General features: G+C 52.3%; 10 protein-coding genes across 10 annotated transcripts; 4 read left to right on the top strand and 6 right to left on the bottom strand.

Annotated features, from left to right (window-relative positions):
• Window positions 1-2059: 2059 nt before the first annotated feature.
• On the bottom strand, window positions 2060-2397 carry SNOG_16092 (hypothetical protein; the record flags this gene model as incomplete). Its single annotated transcript, XM_001806168.1, has 2 exons — window positions 2060-2242; window positions 2362-2397. 2 exons carry the CDS (start codon window positions 2395-2397, stop codon window positions 2060-2062), a joined length of 219 nt encoding a protein of 72 aa, XP_001806220.1.
• A 1526-nt stretch (window positions 2398-3923) lies between these two features.
• On the top strand, window positions 3924-4399 carry SNOG_16091 (hypothetical protein; the record flags this gene model as incomplete). Its single annotated transcript, XM_001806167.1, has 2 exons — window positions 3924-3959; window positions 4202-4399. The coding sequence occupies 2 exons, from the start codon at window positions 3924-3926 to the stop codon at window positions 4397-4399; spliced, it is 234 nt and encodes a 77-aa protein (XP_001806219.1).
• Window positions 4400-5314: 915 nt separating this feature from the next.
• On the bottom strand, window positions 5315-6648 carry SNOG_16090 (hypothetical protein; the record flags this gene model as incomplete). The annotated part of the gene is made up of 2 exons (XM_001806166.1): window positions 5315-5857; window positions 6133-6648. 2 exons carry the CDS (start codon window positions 6646-6648, stop codon window positions 5315-5317), a joined length of 1059 nt encoding a protein of 352 aa, XP_001806218.1.
• A 727-nt stretch (window positions 6649-7375) lies between these two features.
• SNOG_16088 (hypothetical protein) lies at window positions 7376-8638 on the top strand (the record flags this gene model as incomplete). The annotated part of the gene is made up of 1 exon (XM_001806165.1): window positions 7376-8638. The coding sequence occupies one exon, from the start codon at window positions 7376-7378 to the stop codon at window positions 8636-8638; it is 1263 nt and encodes a 420-aa protein (XP_001806217.1).
• Window positions 8639-8781: 143 nt separating this feature from the next.
• On the bottom strand, window positions 8782-9777 carry SNOG_16087 (hypothetical protein; the record flags this gene model as incomplete). Its single annotated transcript, XM_001806164.1, has 1 exon — window positions 8782-9777. One exon carries the CDS (start codon window positions 9775-9777, stop codon window positions 8782-8784), a length of 996 nt encoding a protein of 331 aa, XP_001806216.1.
• Window positions 9778-10315: 538 nt separating this feature from the next.
• SNOG_16086 (hypothetical protein) lies at window positions 10316-10644 on the bottom strand (the record flags this gene model as incomplete). Its single annotated transcript, XM_001806163.1, has 2 exons — window positions 10316-10374; window positions 10494-10644. The coding sequence occupies 2 exons, from the start codon at window positions 10642-10644 to the stop codon at window positions 10316-10318; spliced, it is 210 nt and encodes a 69-aa protein (XP_001806215.1).
• Window positions 10645-11040: 396 nt separating this feature from the next.
• SNOG_16085 (hypothetical protein) lies at window positions 11041-11368 on the bottom strand (the record flags this gene model as incomplete). The annotated part of the gene is made up of 2 exons (XM_001806162.1): window positions 11041-11076; window positions 11102-11368. 2 exons carry the CDS (start codon window positions 11366-11368, stop codon window positions 11041-11043), a joined length of 303 nt encoding a protein of 100 aa, XP_001806214.1.
• An 890-nt stretch (window positions 11369-12258) lies between these two features.
• On the top strand, window positions 12259-12942 carry SNOG_16084 (hypothetical protein; the record flags this gene model as incomplete). The annotated part of the gene is made up of 3 exons (XM_001806161.1): window positions 12259-12648; window positions 12718-12793; window positions 12878-12942. The coding sequence occupies 3 exons, from the start codon at window positions 12259-12261 to the stop codon at window positions 12940-12942; spliced, it is 531 nt and encodes a 176-aa protein (XP_001806213.1).
• A 265-nt stretch (window positions 12943-13207) lies between these two features.
• Window positions 13208-14457, top strand: SNOG_16083 (hypothetical protein; the record flags this gene model as incomplete). The annotated part of the gene is made up of 2 exons (XM_001806160.1): window positions 13208-13929; window positions 14433-14457. 2 exons carry the CDS (start codon window positions 13208-13210, stop codon window positions 14455-14457), a joined length of 747 nt encoding a protein of 248 aa, XP_001806212.1.
• An 816-nt stretch (window positions 14458-15273) lies between these two features.
• On the bottom strand, window positions 15274-18685 carry SNOG_16082 (hypothetical protein; the record flags this gene model as incomplete). The annotated part of the gene is given in 7 exon segments (XM_001806159.1): window positions 15274-15315; window positions 15360-16079; window positions 16197-17143; window positions 17162-17654; window positions 17887-18007; window positions 18061-18570; window positions 18657-18685. 7 exon segments carry the CDS (start codon window positions 18683-18685, stop codon window positions 15274-15276), a joined length of 2862 nt encoding a protein of 953 aa, XP_001806211.1.
• Window positions 18686-18809: the final 124 nt, after the last annotated feature.

The following is an 18809-nucleotide window of genomic DNA, read 5'->3' as shown; positions in this document are numbered from 1 at the left end:
GTCGCAGTGGGGACCGCCCTCGCGCGCTGCTGCACTCAGTGCACTGGCTCCAGAGTCCTGGCCTCAAAAAGCAGACCGACTCCCAGCTGCCGTGTGGCCGCCAATATCAGGAGCAATACGAGCACCGCGAGCCGCGTCGCCAGCCCGTTTGTGCTATGACTGCGTGACTTGCCTCCATACTTTACCCTAACCATGTCCCAAGTCCGAGGCCCGAACCCTGTTCCAACGCGAAGCCTGCAAAGGCTCAGGTTTGAGCGAGCGCTGCTGATCTTGCAATCCTCACGCAAATTTATTTGCATCGTGTGCCCTCCCAATCACACGGACCGTAGCTGCGTGCATTCAGTGCATTCAGTGCATTCATCGGGCCCCGCCGCTTCCGGCGAATCAACCTCTGCCCTCGCTTCGCTAGACACGACCATCTTAAGTCGAGACAATTTGCACCGCAGGACCTGGCACCGCCTTCAGCGCGCCCCTGGCGAAACACGCATCCACGTATAGCGCGCGCCTTGCTCGGTGCATCCTCAAGGCTCGCGCTTCTTTGTGCGTGAAAGATGGCACGCCGCACGCCACTCCCCTAACGAATGCACGCCGACATCAACGCATGCCAAATGCCAAATGCCCAATGCACATTGTACCAGCAAGTATCCGTCGTTTGCGGCTTTGTGACTCGGTCTTGGCCCAGCGACACGCTCATGAATCGGCATTGCTTTTGCCTTTGCTGTCCTTGGCAGCTCGCAAGTGGACCGGCATGGTAGGGAACGCCTCTGCTGAGCCCGGCAGCGCTAGTCGTGCAACTGTGACGAGATTGCCCATCAGCAAGCGACGCAAGGGAGACGCTACAGCCGGCGGCCTTTGGAAATAGTCCATGTTTGCGATTCCTGATGGTGTCGGCGTTTCTTGCTTCGCCAAAGGCCTTGCTGGAACCATGGAGCTGCCGTCCTACTCGATAGCGCTGGACGTGCTACGACAGGGGTGGCCGACGCTCTTTCCTCGGACGGTGACGGTGAAAAAATAGATGCATACGTAATCCGTGTAGGATCTCGGGAGTGAGCTGGGAGAGGTAACAATTGCTGCACCACGCTTGTTCCCCTGTAATGAGCTAGCGCCCTGTTTCCTGCTGTGTCATGGCGAGGCACAGCACCGACTTTGTGTTGGACATGGATTGCCATTATTTCCCAAAGACTCCATACAATTGAGCTACACATCTCAAACATGCACGCCTCCTGCTCTGTGCTGTCCGCCGTGGAATGCCTGTTATGGAGACACTTTGAATAGACACGCCTTGTTATCGTGTTACAGCCACGGCCGTGAGCATGGTTTGAGTTGCTGTACAGAATCGGCTTCTTGTCAGCAAAATGCCACCCTTGCAACCATACACCGTTGACACAAGCGCACACACGCACCTTCCGCATGCAGAGTTTTTGCAACAACAATCAAGTCAGACCAAGTGACCTTTGTGGAGATGGCTCATGCTTGTTCCGGCGCAGAATAGAGAGGGCAGAAGTTACTTTCAGGGATCCTGGAGGCGCGACATGGACGTCCCTCGGCACGGCCATGCTCCCATACGAGCACGAGTCGCTGCCCAGCCTCGAGAAAACGTTAGCTGTGTAAGACCAATCTACGCCACTTTAGGAAGCGTTATTGGTCGGCCCACGGCGCGTTGATACGTACCGCGCCCCTCCTCGACGCGTACATGCATTGCACTAACACGTTCGACTGTCGACCATGTAGGCATCAGGCCCCGTCCTTCACCTGCAACGATCATCTATCTACACCGAGTGTTCCGGCGTCGCCTGACACCATTATTCCAAGGTTGTTTTCGTTAGCGAACTGCGGTCACGCTGGCCGTTCGCGAGGCCGATAGCGGTTCAGGCGAGCCTCAACATTGATTGACATGTACGAGTAGTGGCGACGCACAATGCCGCAATCCTCTTTCGCCAGGACAATTTTTCCCGGAAGCCGACAGATGCGCGAGTTTACCGATCGCTCTCAGCATACCGTATACTGCCCGCCCGCCTTTACGTGCGCTGCCCGATTACGATGACGCTTTGCATCATGCTTAGACGAGCACCACAGCACCAAATCGCGGTAGACAGACTACGTCTCGCCATTGCATCTGGTCTTGGTCCTCGCCCATGCGACCGCCCATGCGACAGCCCTCTGCGTTGAGTTTAGCCTCTTCGTACCACGTCGTCTTCTGGCCTCCGAAAGCCAATCTTGAGACTTCTCGATGCCTGCCCCGCTTTTACTTAATCAAGTAGGTAGGACGAACCCAAACAGATGGAATGCTCTGAGCTCCAGCCCCTGGGCAATCAAGAGCCTCACAGAGAGACATATCGGGACAACCTAGGCAACCATCACCGGTTTGATGGCATGTTGCTGTGCCTCCGGTGCCATGGCTTGCTGGAGCTGGTTGCCTAAGCCTCCTGTACGAACTATATCCACTTCTCGTTCCTGGCCGCATGACCAAAATCATGACTGGCCAACCCTCGTAACTCGGCTGCTAGTTGGATGCCACTTGACAACACCCAGGTGTACGATTCCTGCCTTGTGGAGCGAATGTCGTTGTTGTTGTTTGACCATGACGAGTGACCAATAGGAGCAGCGTACGGGCTTGCAACTCATCTTCGGCCCCATCACGGAAGCACGTTACGGGGGCTGATGGATGTGGTCGCCGAGTGACGTCTTGACGCCACGAGCGGTATCACCAATTTCAATAACGTTTCAAGTTGCTGTGTTTGACGGGTGGAAGGAGCATCCTGCACATCACTGATGCAAGTCTTTACACCGCGAGTCCAATCCAACCGTATCGTCACTAAATCTAGTCCTGATTTACGCTAATGTACCTACAACCACATCCTGCCCAGTATTACCGTAGCGTCCGGCAATTTTGCGACTTGGAATCAGAGCTGGACAAGCCCCGCGGATCGCTGGTTTTCCGCAAGCGGCAATCACAAATTCATGAGGTGCAGTTGGTGCCTTCTCCGCTTGCTGCGGGTCAGCGCCACGACCTCCAACAACCAAGGCTAGACCCCGCCATGCAAGGCCGAGGGCGCAGACAACCATCCAACAAACACTCCTACACCTCGTGATTTGTGGTCCAAGTTGAGGAAACTATCACTCTTGATCATCAATCGAAGCACTGACGCGACTAGTTCTCACAGCCAACATATATGTGTAGTCAGACATGATTCATTGTTGCTCCGTCGGGTCCGGCAATCTGGTCACAATTACCCTCCCCGCTCTGCGCCGTCATACATCACTAAGCACAAATGGGCTCGCTCAGCTTTGCTTGGAGCATTACAGCCCAAGGCGACGGACATGAAGATAACCTCTCTGCCGTCTGCAGACCGCTGACCAAGGGTGCCCAGGCTTACTCGCACTGTGTGCATAATAACACCACTAGACGTTTTCCAACGATCGGCCTTGCTTTGCGGCCCATCACTTTACCACCTCTCGGCTTCCACATCAGCAGTCGTGTTGAACAGGGCAGCACTCCCAAGTGCCTCAGACGCAAGATGCCGCAAGCAGCCGCAGGCTCGACTTGGAAAGTGTTGCACCGGCTCGCGCGACTGCATGCCAAAGAACCAGGTTCTTTGTCGACCAGAATGCTCTTCACTTGCCGGACAGCTCGCATCCTGCCTTGGCTCGACTGATTACCACGTCGCATCCTATTTAACTTTGTGCTGCTTGTAGGCACCGCTTCGTCTCTCGCCACATACCTGCAAGCATGACAGCCTGGTGACTAAACCCTGTCGTCTTCTCATGTTCTATTCGAGCCCGCGATTATCTCACACCAACAAGGCCCTAGCTTCTCCTTTCTCTTTCCTCTCTTGTTCCACAGCGCATTCAAATCGAAGGCAGCTTATGGTTGGTACGCGCCTGAGTCTCAGACATGGGCGCGGTACATTGCCGCCTAAAGAATGGACTCAGTCGCACCAGTTCTGGAGCAACACCAAGTCAGTCCTTCGGCTGAGTGTGTCTTGTTTGACACCGATCCACATCGGCCCATTCTCCTGTTTGTCGACGCAAACACATGTCCAACAGACTATTGAGCCGATACTTTATTGTAGACGCAGTCATTTTGACTGCATGCATCTTGTCTAACCTCGAAGCTGACTGCCCTTTGCCGAATAATGTCGGAATTAAGCACATCGCATCGATTGGAGAAGTTTGCATTGTCATGCTAAATCTACCACAGAGAATGCGCATACCGGCCGGCGATGGTGCCATCGCAGCTCCCCCCACCCCCCATTATCCCGCGATTGTGTCCCTGAACCACTACATGATTAATGTATTGATTTTTGGAGCGTTGTGCAGAAAAGGAACGTCAACTTCCACTGGCCATGTGGCACGTCCTTGCGCGGGTATTGACGAAGGAGAAGACGATGAGCGATAGTCAATACGACCTTATTTGGACCTGACCACGAGTAATACACCTGCATTGTAATTTCTGGTAGCCCACATAGTTCTTTCAACCTTGAAGGATACAGATGTTGTCATTGTCATAGCGACATATATTCACAGGCTGTGACCCGAGAGCTTGGTGACGGAGATGATGTCCTTCCTCTGCTAGGAGAAGTGATGCATAATTATTTCGAGTTCATGGAAGTTTCCTGCGTGTCTTCTTCGTGGTAATGTGTTGTATATTTGTGGCATGCGTGGCGTGCGTGGCGTACGCTGCTACAAGGAGGAGCTATTGCAGTTTAGATCTCAGAGCGTGCTGTGAAGTCAGGGAGTGCAGAGGAATCGAGGATGAACCCTCACCGCATCAAGGACATGACGTAGGGCTGCTCTCGCACATCATCACGCGTTGAGACATTTTGAGGTCAAAATGTCGTTTGTAGTTTTAAAGATAAGATGAGCAAAAAGAACAACATAAGTTTCTGTGTAAACTTCGAACAGCACTCGAGGTTGGAAAGTAATTACAAAAGAAATAGAACGGAAGTCAGACTCCTAGCCTGCGCATGTCGAGACTGGGACAGTATACGAGTGGTATATAAGCTGAGACGAGCTTGATAAAGTGACTAAAGTTGGAAAGAGAATCCACGATCACGTAATTGAGCCTTGAAGAGCGATGATGGCTGTTAGAGGAGTCAGTGTATGATCGCAATATAGATGGATTGCAGCAATGCTCACGTCTACGAAAGTTCCATAAGACTCGTATGTGCCATTGTTGACGAGCTTGGGGTTCTTTGGCCCAACGCAACCAAAGCAGTAGTTCTGTCCGAGCGGCGGGTTTTGAACCGTGTAGGATGAGGCATTTGTGTTCCAAGCGACCCCTAGCCAAATGTCAGTATGCAACATCGACGACCTACAGAGCGTGCTCATTACCGTTGTTTATCGACAAGCCCTGCCCAGTACCTGCGCCAGCACGATCTCTCAACACGACCGCTGCGTTTGTACTGCCTTCAAGCAAAAAGCCGTGCGCCCACCTCTGGTGTGGCTCCATGCTTACAACGGGCTGCTGTGCTTCGTACCCAATACATGCGTTTGGTCCCGCTGTCAGGGTCTTTGTAGCAATACCGTAGCTCTTGGTACCTTCCCCACCCGCTGTCTTACAGTTATGAACAAGGACTTGAGTCCCTTCAATGGAGATATCCAGAGCGTAGCCCGCGCCATTATCCGTAAGACCATCGCGGTTCATCACAACATTCGTGATGGTGAGCCGAGAAGAGGACTTTTGCGTGTTGATGAAGCCGTTGAAACCAGTGAGATCGAGGTTGCGGAGCCAGGAATCAGTAGTCCAAGAGGAAATGACGACTCCATAGCGGTCACATTTTCCTGCTCCGAGGCGGGTACCGGAGCAAGACGGACTAAGGCGAATACTGAGATTTTCGACGCCCATTTCACAAGGCTGAGCTGGTGGAGTGAAGGGAATGAGGGCAATGGAAGTCATAAGGTCTTTGGGCGGCATTAAGGGAGTCGGTCAAGGGGATGTCAAGCGATACTTCCTTGTTCGATACGGACATGATACGGCGTGGTTGCTGGACCAGTTTGCCTGGCTATAGGTTGTCAATGTCATTATTATCAAGGGTCAGAGATAGATGGTATTGTACTGACTTGCAGCCATTTAGGGTAAGGCGCCATGCCTTGAGCATCTATCCATGCCTGTGTCACGGCCCTGCTCACCATGACATGCATGCCCACCGTGAGTCCGCCAGCATCCGCGACATGTACAGTCTGGGTTCCGGCTGGGACGTAGTCATCTGTGATAGGGATGGGCTTTCCCATTTTCGGCTTGCCAGAGGAGTTACCCATGATGATGGCATCCTCGATCAGATCTTTCAACTCCAAGATTGTCTTGCCGGGGCCAACTCCGCGCAATGTTGTCTGGTTGTCGATCAGCAGCCCGTGAGAGACAGTGTAGGTACCGGCTTTGAGCTCGACTACACCTCCACCAGACTTGGCTACACTGTCAAGTGCAGTTTGAATTACGGAGGATTGATCACCACTGCTGGGAGTGAGAGTCTTGGTTGCTGGCCTGGAGAGGGCCGGGAGAGCAATTTCAGACTGGTGGTATCCAGCATAAGAGAAGTCTGGGAGTCTGTCGCCAGCAGCTGTCCAAGCCTTCTTGTAGTCGATGTTGGCCGCGTGGACAAGAAGTGGCAACGCTACCAGGAGCGTAGCGGTCCGGGATAGAATCATGGTCAAATTGAAAGGTTGTCACAACATGGCAAGCCGAGAGTGGGAAGCAGGCTGTTTATAATACGTTAGATGGAGGCTCCTGCGCATACGGTCAGATTGTGGCTGGCTTTTGCCAGACATTGGGGGCGAGGTACGAATTGATCTCCATGTAATCTCATAGCACGCAGCGGCAGTGTAATGACTTTTGAGGTAGCTATAATCAACTACTCACCTTGTTAGAGGACTTTGCATGCCCCTGCAGTGCGTCCCAGAGGCGCCCGCTGGATGGGGATATTCGACAAGACGGTGTGGTTTTGGCATGATGCGGGTTTTCTGAAACGTGAAGCCAAGGGTGGACCCGATGAGGCGTGGATTGGCCCCGTCCGCCCCTGAAGTGAAGGCCGCTCACGGTTTTATTTCAATGTTGCCATGTCGAATACGAGCATGAACACGGCTCATTTTGGCGGGAATAAGGGATAGCATGTCAGTAACCATGGGGTCCTGAATAGCCTCACGCACCATCACGAGGGCGACTGGCAGTAGTCAAGACGATGGGCATTGTCGACGACGTGCAGGTGGTTCGCGATGGGCTAGTGTTGGACGTTGGGTGTGGGTCCCCGGCGGTTCAGCCCTACGGCGATGCCAAGCAAGCCGCGGCTCCGCGTCTCCCAACCTGGGGACTTTTTGGCCGGCAACTTTTCACCATCGCCAGCTCACGCTCACCCAACTTGGCCACAATCTCCGCACAATGCCGCCTCCGAACGCGAAGAAACTCACTGCGCAGCCAGTGCGCACGCGACAATTCGCCGGCAAGCCCGCTGCAGTCGAGGCAGAGGAGCGCTCCAGCGATGAGTCCGAGTCGGAGGAGGAACAGCCCAAACAGAAGCCCTTTGCAAAGCCGAGGCCCGCGCCCGTCGCCTCGTCGTTTCCCAAAGGCGCGCTCAAGTCGAAGCTTGCCGCGCGCCAAAAGTCGGACGCGGAGCGCAAGGCGCTGGAAGACGAGTTCGAGACGGAGAGCGAGGGCGAAGACGGCGGAGACGGCAGTGGCAGCGCGGATGGGAGCGGCAGTGGCAGTGGAAGCGGCAGTGGCAGTGGCAGCGGCAGCGAGGACGAGGACGAGTCGGAGCAAGAGTCGAGTAGCGAAGACGAGGCGCCCAAGAAGCTGCTGCGGCCCGTGTTCCTCAAGAAGAACGAGCGCAACAAGGTCGCGGCGCCCGTCAAGTCGGCAGAGGAAGCCGCCGCCGAGGAAGAGGCGCGGCGGCAGGAGCAGTCGCGCGCGCTGGTGCAGGAGCAGGTCGAGCAGCGCATTGCGGAAAAGGCCGCGGGCAAGAAGGACTGGGACGACGATGTCGAGGACGCCGACATCAACGCCATCGACGACACCGACGGGCTCGATGCCGCCGCCGAGTACGCGGCGTGGAAGCTGCGCGAGCTCAAGCGCATCAAACGCGAGCGCCAGGCCATCGAGGAAGCCGAAGCTGAGCGCGCCGAGATTGAGCGCCGCCGCAACCTGTCGGCGGCCGAGCGCGATGCTGAGGACCGCGCCTTCATCGACCAGCAGAAGGAGGACCGCGCCGACCGCGGCGAGATGCAGTACATGCAGAAGTACTTCCACAAGGGCGCCTTCTTCACCGACGAGCTCAAGGAGCTGGGCGTCGACCGCCGGAACCTCATGAACGCCCGTTTCGAGGACCAGACCAACCGGGACGTCCTGCCAGAGTACATGCAGATCCGCGACATGACCAAGCTCGGCAAGAAGGGCAGGACACGCTACAAGGACATGAAGACGGAAGACACGGGCAGGTGGGGCGACTATGCCGACGACCGCCCGCTCAAGGACAAGGCCGACTTTGGCGTCGACGAGAGGTTCCGACCCGACGCCTACCGTGGCCGCGACCCAGAGCGCGAAGGTGCCACCGGAGCCAACGCCAAGCCGCTGGGCGACAGGAAGAGGTTCGGCGAGGACAGCGAGAGGGATAGCAAGCGGCCAAGATACGAAGAAAGAGCTTGAAGTCACCTGAGCACATTCATCACAGCATTTGCCGGCGTTAGTCACATCATCAGCATTCGGGGCGCACCATATCCACTATTACACGATGCATAGCGCTTGTCATAGATCGTATCATCTCACTGCTCGACACGTGCACGTCGCAGCTACTCCTCGCGCACTCTCTCATATGTCCCGCGACCTCGTCCCTCTCCATCTGCCATAGCCTTGGCATCCTCCCTCCCCTTCTCCACATCAAGCATCCACAGCAGCGGTGCCGGCAACACCACCAACACTGCCAGGAATATAAAGGCTGGCCTTATGCTGCCTGCGTGATCCACAAGCCAACCCACCAGGGCTGGACCAAACGCGCTGCTGCCTTTGTCTGTCACGGCGTAAAGTGCAAAGAACGCGGCTTCACTGCCCTCTGGGATCAACGGTGCATACACCGATCGTGCATATGACGATACGCCTCCCATGACGATCCCGTGAAGCACCGCGACTGGGTAAATTTCCCACGGCTGTTGGAGACCAATGAACCCGAGCTTTTTGAACAGCGGGATGAACCCAAGCAGCCCATACAATGGAATCATCTCCATGCCCGCCACGCAGCACAACAATATCGTCTTTGGCTGCAAGGAAAAGCGCTTCTGGACCCGAGGCCAAGCAAAAGCGCCAATGATACCGGAACCAATGGACGTGATTGAGAGCAGAGCGATTGCAATGGTGCCCATGTGGAGCTCTGTGCGTGCGAACAACACGGCTGTTCCAGAGATTGTGGCGACTGCGTCGGAGAGCAGGAACCACGAGATGAGGAACATGAGCGTCTGTCGTAGACTGATTGCGCGCAGCAGAGTGCGCCAAAATGATCGCAGGGAAAAGCGTGTGTAGAACAAGAAGGTGCGGAATCTGGATGTTGGGGCCGAGAGTGTCTTGGCTTCCTGAGACGGTAGTGGAGGCCCTGGTCGAGGACGAAGCCAGAGGAGTGTTGGCGTCGTCAACGCGGCCCACCACATACCGACGAGCAATAAAATGACACGGATGGGCAGACTTGGATGGCGTTTCTGAATGGCGGTTTTGCTAAACAGCCAGAGGATCAGTATGCTTATGACTTGCACAAACACCGCGGCCATGTAGCCATATCCGACGCCTCTACTTGACATGTGTGCCGAACGCTCGAGATCGCGTGTGAGACGGTCAGGGTCCGACCGCATGACTCTGTCCACATTGAGTGTTGGGGTTCAGGGCCTCCAGCTCGAAATCAGATGACGAGTCTGCAGTTGCAAATTTCGCCCCAGTGTTGTTGGCATGATTTGCAACGAGCAACGGCAAAAATGCATTTAGCAGAACGAACGAGCAACCAAGACTCGTGACACCAACAATCACAAGAATTGGAGCTAGAAAGTATACCGTTGGCGAGATGAAAATGAATAGAGCGCTTGCAACGGACCCCGTGTATGCAAATGCCATCAGCATCTTCTTACGGTATGGACCTGCGAAACCATGAGCCTCGTGTTTGCACCACCAGAATCCTTCATGTTCGATCGGTATGGGAACGTCACTTACCATGATCCGCGAATGAGCTGAAACACACAAGTGTAACAGCTTGTACTATGACAGCTGCAGAGAATGTGTACATGGCAAAGCTGCTGGTTGAAATGGTACTGTTTAGGATCTTGATCATACATTGCTCGCTCCCTTTCAGACCGTCTTCAGCGCGCATCCGGCGAGATCCGCCATGGTCGACACAGCTTTTGGTGCTGTCCGAAAAGAAATACCCATTTTCGCGAGCTAATTGCTCGAGTATGACAGGTAAGAATGCTCCTACGTATGGGTGAGTACAACTAGCGGTTTGTGTTGTGTGGCATGTGAGGCATACCAACAGCAACCACAGCGAAGACTTCGGCTGCGATTGGATACGCGTACCAGCCATTCAGCTCTCGATTTGTGGTTGCGCTGGTGTCTTCGCCGTTGTAGCGAGGCTGCAATTGAACAAGTTCTGCCTCATCTTCTTCGCTGTTGAGCGACATGTTTTGTTCCCGGTGTGAGTCGCAAAATTGAACCAATTCAATGCAAAGTGAGAAGGTGTTGGTGGATCAGATCCACATCGAGACTGAAAAAGTGGGGCTGGAATGAAGTCATGTTTCGGACCTGCCACTGACTTTTGACGTTGCGCTTGTACACTCGCACCTTACTAACACTGCCACATTGTGTTTTCGAGAAGCTGTTGAATTCAATGTTTGCCGTCGCTGGTTGTGTCCCTTACAAAAAAAAATTACGATTTGACAAACACACCACGCGATCTTCTGCAGATCCACTGCCCAAATGCCTTCCACCAACACCGCCTTCGTAATTACACACTCTGAAGAGCTTCTCTAATGTACTGGCAAAGTCCCAGGCTCTTCCCATGGTTCTTGTGTGCCAACTCATAAAACACGTTTTGTACTGTATGTGCCGCGGTACTTTTGGAATGTAGCCTTGATCGACTGCAATTGCCTTGATAAGTGCTCGACAATCTGCCGCAGGTGCGCTATTTCTGTGGTCGCATTGCATGTCACCAATTGGAGGGAAAGAGTTGATTGTAGTGAGGTCGTCATGGGTCAAAACGACGGGGTAGTTCTCTTCTCGTAGGACCCAGTGCTGGTCGTTTCCAGAGCCCTCGAGCGTGAGATTCAGGTTATATCCACCAGAAGTGGAGATGGCTGCGCATGATACTGCGCTGAGTAGAAGAGAAAGCGGTACAATTGGGTGCATGGCTGGGCAATTCGGTGAGTAAATTGTGAGATAAGTTGTGAGACAAATGATGGCTGAGAGTCATACGTCCCGCCATTGACTGGCAGAGCTTATGCAAACCCAAGGTCATGATACCAAAACTGCCACTGCTCTCACTGCGCTCGGCGTGAGTGACGACGTGATGCTGCCAGTACTTGGGACATCGAAATCGAGTGGGCCTCAAACTTTTATTGCAGCACAGCTCCAGTAATGTCGTCGTACGAAGTTGCATCAAATATAAACATGTTTGTTTGGCAGCTGTCACACCTGCATTGCTGACCTCACTGATGTGGAGCTAAAGGATTGAGATGTGTCAACACTACACAAACGGTGATCCACTGCTAGACTCTAGAGACATGTGTGCCCTGCCATTCTCACCATGGCACCTGTTTCATGTTGATACCGCGTCGCTTTCATCAATTTTCCAGCTGAGTTAATATCTTAAAACTGAAAGCCATAGCTCTCGGAATAGTCACTAGATATCACGTTTTCGATAGGCGTGAAGGTCCTGCAACACGCCATGTCAGTGCAAGCGAGAGAGTGACGTAGTACATCTCGCACTAGTTCGTGTTCCATTCATTAAGCCTCTTGAGAAATCGAATGCGCGCAAGAATTCGAGAGGTTGCTACAGGCAAGAATTGAGACATCATAAACACATGAAAATGCCACCAGCTCGAAGAAGGGGCGTTGCCAAATCCTCAGTAACACCTCTCGCGCCAGATCGTACCGCCAGACCCTCACACCTACCTCAACCCCCGAATATTCCCTTCAATCTTCGACCAGCCAAGTTCGGTCTAATACAAGAAAGAATATGCTCTAGCTTGTACGCCTTGGTAATACAAGTAATCCTTTGGAATCAGACTCGTGGCATCATGGCTCGACCTATCCTATTCGCCGTGCTTGCGAGATATCCGACACCAGAAGATTTGTCTTCCGCAGACCTGGAAGAACTGACTACGATGCTTCAGCCGATCGGACTTCACAACATTCGGGCAATGCGCCTAATCGCGATGGCGAAAGCATGGCTCGCCGCGCCACCATCTCGAGAGCGTAGATACAGGAAACTACATTATCCGACAAAGGGATGTGGTACTGATATCAGACCTAATGAAGTTCTCGGCCCTGAAGACGAGCGTGTCGGCTGGGAGATTGCCCATTTGCCGGGCATGGGTGCATATGCTCTCGACAGCTACCGCATTTTTTTCCGTGATACACTAAGATGTGTCACCCTCTCCAAAGCTGTCGAGCCGGAGTGGAAGAGAGTAGCAGCAGATGACAAAGATCTTAAAGCTTATCTCAAATGGAAATGGGAAGTCGACTAGCCATTGTAGCCGGGGAGGGTTCGTCGCAGTACTGTCTTCCTCACCACGCAGAACGCGCTCGCAACGCAGCACTCCTGGCAGTGTTGTAAGTGTCCCGCCCGATTTTGAGTGCGTACTCTGAGCCAAGTCGAATGAGATCACCCTAGCATGTGACTCACGAGTCCTTCAGTGGCGCCTCCTCGCCAACAACACGATCCTAATACTACGTCACAACCACACTTGTCTGTCATGTGAGGACAGCGTTCCGGCACGTTGATCTAGTGTTATTGAATCGAGAGACTGCTTTCGTTGACGTACGTATGGGGTCGCTTTGTACGCACAAAGCAGTCCCATAGGCGAAGCTGCTTTAGGCAAATGCTGAATACTGTTTGGGGGAGGACGATGAACAATGGGCGAAGCCGAAGATGACACTCCTCGCTTTAAGTTTAGAGCATAAATCAACACTCAACTAATAGAAATCTGAAGTTGGTCGAGCCTCTTCACTGTCCGTTCCGCGAGTATGCTCTTCCATACCGCACACCTCTCGGCATATCTGGTCTTCTCATATGGTCTAGGTAGAGAAGTACAGGCACAATTTGATCTTGGTACCGCATCTTCGTTTCTTGTTATAGCGAGCTCAGCGATCACCAATACTGGATCCACAATCATTGACGGTCAAATTGCTGTCTTCCCAAACAACGCCAGTTCGGTCACCGGCTTTCCATCCGGGACTGTCATCGCCAGCAGCGATATCTCCAGCCGAGCCAAAGAAGATGCTCGTGCTGCTTATATTGCTGCTCGGTCCTTGTACCCGACAAAAGATATCACTGGACAAGATCTCGGAGGTCAACTGCTTACGCCCGGGACTTACTTCGCTTCGTCATCCGTAGGCATTACCGGGGCTCTTATTTTGGACGGAAAAAAGGTTAAAGATGCACAATTTGTCTTCCAGATCGGCTCGACCCTTAAAACCGCGAAATCTTCGAGCTTGGTCCTCATCAACGGCGCACAAGCCTCCAATGTAGTCTGGCAAATTGGTTCTTCGGCTACGCTCGGTATTGGAACAGCTTTTCAGGGCAACATCATCACCCAAGATTCAATCACCTTGGTCACTGGCACCACTGTCAATGGCGGACTATACGCGTTGACAGGCGCCATCACGCTTGATACCAACCGAATCACTGCACCACAGAGGTCTTCGCAACAGCCGACACGAAAGAATCCAACTTCGACATTCACATCGTCTGTATCTCAGATAACTAGCAGAGTTGTTACCGGTAGTGGCCGCTCACTCATACCAACTACCGGTACCAGTATTAATGATATTACTACATCGCTCATACTTTCCATTGCCACAGACTTCTCAAACGGTCTAACCACTACGACTCGTGTGCCCGATGAAGTGGCGACCGAATCATCGCCAAACACCAGTTCTGATTCTACTGCAACGAGCCTAACAGGCAATATGACCATCGCGTCTCTGGAGACGGAAACACCAAATACGCAACTGAGCTCTAAAAACACTACGTACAAGACGTTTTCGGTCAATACGACATATTGGAAGTTTTCAACGACTACTTTGCTCTCGCCTTTCACGACTACGGACCCGAAAACAACGAGCACACAAGTACAAATTATGGTGTCCTCAAACGATCAGATTACAACAAATAGCGGTACTTCGTCCACAAATGTTCCGGAATACTTACCCAAAACATTCTCATCTTCCAGTACAGCAGTCGTACCAGTCATTACTCCAACCATTTCGCCTGAGTTTAGTGTAAACACTGGCACTAGATTGGCACGTCAAACACCACTGGGTTTACTATTGCCTGCGATTTTATTCGCATTATTGGTATTATCATAGTCTTGAAAACATAGAGTATCGTAAGAACTGGCCATTTTGAAACATAACTGATAGCGAGATTGGTTCCTGAAGCAATTAGACATCTGCATGTGTTGTGTCCCTGAGTTCCCGAGGCAATTTAACGTGCATGCGACTTGCCAAGTCGTGCACGGTCGCCTTGCCTTTCTTCGTGCTCGCGTCGTCGAATCTGGCGCATTTTCATTAGCTAGCTTTGGTAGTGAATGTAATTCCTAGTCCCAAGCTTTTTACCATTTTGACCTCTTGCAAGAGAGTCAGCATCTTTATCTTACCTTCGAGCTCGAGCTGCTTGCTTTTGCATCCCCGCATAGTACGAGTCATCTCTTAAAGATCTTACATGATGATTTGCAGCTCAGTGTGCCCGACGTTCTACTATGCCATCTTATGTCGTTGCCTAGGTGGCCAGAGCAAATGGGGTAGATGTGACCGGCATCGCGACGTACGCAAACGAGCTGATCTCGTAGGGACAAAGTTACCCACTGTGTCTTGTCAGCTGCGAGGAAAAACAAACGGGGCCTTTCAGTTAACAAGAAGTACTGCATAACATCCATCGTAGTACACTTTTGTAGTGGTCTCTAATTTCGCTGTTACTGATAACCATACATGCATCGCAAATTTAATATTCGAGTATTTGGAACGTGTACATCATTGTTGCGTGAAGGTCCTAAAGATCTGCATTCGGATCCAATCTCCAAGTCAAACAATCACCCACAATTCTCCCTCCCTGTTTTCGATTCCCTCCATTCCTATCGCACTCGTCAGTTATCTTCCTCATTTCAGCTTTACATACATTCACATCAACGTTCCACTCGCAGCCTTCTTTAGCCTCCACGTAGGACACAATCTCTAAGGACACAACTTCGTTGTCGTCCCTGCTAAAAGGACTCTTTAGCTCGCCGGGATTCCACTTCTCCCATACAGTGTGGCCCTTGAGAGATCGTTCGCAGTATGCATCGCCCGCATTGATCATACGTGCGCGTCTGGTCCACTGACCGCTGTCGTAGCACTTGACTTGGTCTTTACTAAAGTCGGGAGTTTTCTTTGGTGGAGGCGCTTCTTTCGTTGTTGTAGTGGTTGGGGCTTCCACGAAAGTCGTGCTCTCTTGGGTTGAGGTAACGGTGACGCGAACAGTCTTCGCTTTCGTGGTGCGTAAGAGGCAGAGTCGCTTCTCTTCCTCTGGATCTTCCTCGATTGGAATTGGTATTGGTATTGGGCGCGAGGGATCGCCTCCACCTCCAGGAAGAGAGCTTGGATCGGAGCCCAGTGGCAAACAGGTAAGTGTTGGCCAGGCACATGGAGTGGTGGTGGGTTTTGGTGCACCCCAGTTAATGGTCAATCGAGGGAGCGACAGAGGAGGTGGAGGGGGCGGGCAAAGCTGGCACGGGTCATCGCCTCCGCTGCCATCTGGCGGATTTGGGCCATTGGTCTTAGAAGAAACCGGGGGACGTGTTGTGCGGCGAGAGCCGTTTTCAGAGTAAGTCACAGGAGGCCATGTAGTTGACCTACTGATCTGTACGGTGGATGTGCGACGGTTTTGGTCTTTCTCAGTACAAGAAGAAGCCGTGTTGGTCCCGGTACAGCTTGCTCATCCATCAACGATGATTGTTGTGGGAGCCCAAGAGCTTACGGTTAGTGGCGGGAACGTAAGTGTGGTCTTAATTGTCCCGCTTTCAGTCACGGTGATTCTGGGGTAATCAATCGTCGAGGTATAAGAAGTGTACGGAGGAAGGACTAAAGTGCAAGGGAAAAAGCACTGTACTTGCGGGTTTGGTGAGTTCCAACTCTCCGGTGAGAGCCAGACCAGACTTGTTGAGTTTGAACTCTGGTCGTCACCCTCGCCCTGATGCAGTGAGGCTCCACGCCCGATTATGAAAGGTTGAGTAAATACTGTGCCCTGTGGGATGATCGTTACCCTAGGAAGTGGCTGGCTTGCGGGTATCACAGCTCCACTTGGATCTGTGAATGATTGCGGAGGAGTAAAACCTGCCGGCAATGGGATATCCATGGGAGTGCCTACTCCAGCAGGTACGAGGACGAGGTTTCCAAAAGAACCACCATTACCACAGGAAGTCGATGTAATGAGTCGAAAAAGGCTACACTGCTGGCAGTTCGGAGGTCCCTGCGGTATATTTTGGTTTCCACCATTGGGTAATCTAGGAATGTCGGTTCTAGCTCCACTGCCAAGCGTGAATGTTTGTCCGGTAGGAACCTTTGTGTGTGCCATGGGAATAACAGTGGCCGATTCAGGTGATCTGTAATTGTTGCCATCTCCAAGCCCTACGCCCGTTTCATCGTCAAAATCGATCGACCAAATTATAATACCGCCAAGGCATCGATCATTGGCTGCTTCTTTTAAGGCGTAGGTTTCGGCATCGTCGTAGCCCACCCAGCAGCTTCCTTTGTAAGTGAAGTACTTCACCATAGCCGTCTCGTTAAAGTATGACTTAATTCCCTCATCCTTAATGATTTGCTTGATCTCGCGGTTTGACAAGATGCCCCGAGAATTTGTGCATGAGCCAGCTGCGCCACCTTCACCTGAGATGAAGCTGCAGCCCATGCTACCACAGTTTGCGTCTGAGAGAGTGTACGTACGTCCGTAGTAGGCAATTCCCATAACGACCTTTGCTGTGTCTACTCCATCAAACCAGAGCGGCTTTAGGTTCTTGTCAATCTCTGTAATGTCCGTCTGAGGTCGTACTTTTGAACCAAGCGTCTTGACGTCTGTATCCCAAGGTCTGTGGAGATCGTACGCCATAAACCCCATCCAGTCCACGTAGTTTTGCATATCTTCAGGTTTAAACCCGCGAAGGTACCAGTAATCTGGCGCAATAGTGACACTACTGCCGTACCGACCAGCAAACTGGTCTTTCATTTCCTGCATGAGGAGCACAAGATTGTCAGTATCTTGTTTACGACCGCCACGCCTCGGTTCTGCAGGATACTCCCAGTCAATATCTGCGCCCTGGAAGCCGTAGGTGTCCATGAATCGTATTAGCGACTGGATAAAAGAACGGAGACTACCTTGTGTGGAGACCATATCACTATACGCGTTGTACGCAGCGGTGTCAGGATCATTGAAGGACCACTGCTATCCATCAGTGATACAACCGCAACACGTTTGGCACTACTAACCCCTCCAGCTGCGATCCATGTTTGCAGACCGTTACGCTTCAGAGCAGTAAATTCGCCATAAAGTGCCGGGTCTCCAGCGTTCATGGAAATCATTTAAACGTCTCGGGATGGAAAAATGCAAAGGCGTAGAGAAGGTGGCTCAGCCCGCGTGTGTTGATCTGACGGGGATAGACTTTATCGCACACCCGCTCTCGGGTGTTCCATCCTTGGTAGTATCCTATGCGACGTCCTCTTGATGTTCCTGAGCCTTTGCCAAATGATGGGGAAGGCTTAATCGAGCAGGAGCTGTAACCCTCCTGACACGGTCTACCAATTGGTCAGTCCAGGCCTCACGACCAATCTCCGATTTTTTTACTTACATCTTTCCGACCTTAGGTTCAGGATCATTACAATGTACGTCTTCTGTACCACACCATCCGTAGTAGGAGCAACATAACTTGAGGCCACATGGAGTCTTGCCGTCAGCTGAATCAATGCCACACACGGCTTTAGCATCACAGTTAGAAAGGCAGTTATCTTTACCGCATTGAGCCTCTTTGTATCCGCATTTGCCAAGTTTGCTACAGCAAGAGCCGTTGAGACATGGTTGGTTGGGCCCGAATTGGATGGAACCATCCACGCACTTCTCTAATGCAACACTTCGCATGGCTTCATGCTTCTGTGTCTGGCGAACCCGAAGACGCCCGGATTTCGTTGTAGCATTGGTGAATGTGCTGTTATTCATGGTCTGATTAGAATGAATTTGAGCCAGAATGTATTGCTTGCTGAGTTCGATGATGTCGATCGCGCCCACTGGCTCTTGTTGAGTTTGGCGGCGAGACGTGGCTAGAGTAGGGTCGACATCTGCAGCAGTGATATTTATAAACATGCTATGAGTGAGTAGAAGACTGAGCTCGAGATTAAAAGTTACGTGCCAACTTAGGACTTGAGTCGCGTTACTTTGTTGGGCACCTACCTCTTCTTGGGCACTTGTCTGTCTTTCATTCTTCCCAAGGGTCACTTCCACGGCTCGTCTAGCAGCGTGACGGGCAGCCTTGTAGTTGTTCTCTCAGAAGAGCTCGCCGTTTAGGATTTGGATGACAACGCTGCCGTTGGCTGTCGCATGGAA

This window comes from Parastagonospora nodorum (assembly GCF_000146915.1).
Source record: "Parastagonospora nodorum SN15 chromosome Unknown scaffold_43, whole genome shotgun sequence".
NCBI lineage: Eukaryota > Fungi > Ascomycota > Dothideomycetes > Pleosporales > Phaeosphaeriaceae > Parastagonospora > Parastagonospora nodorum.
This window is presented reverse-complemented; position numbering and strand designations above follow the sequence as displayed.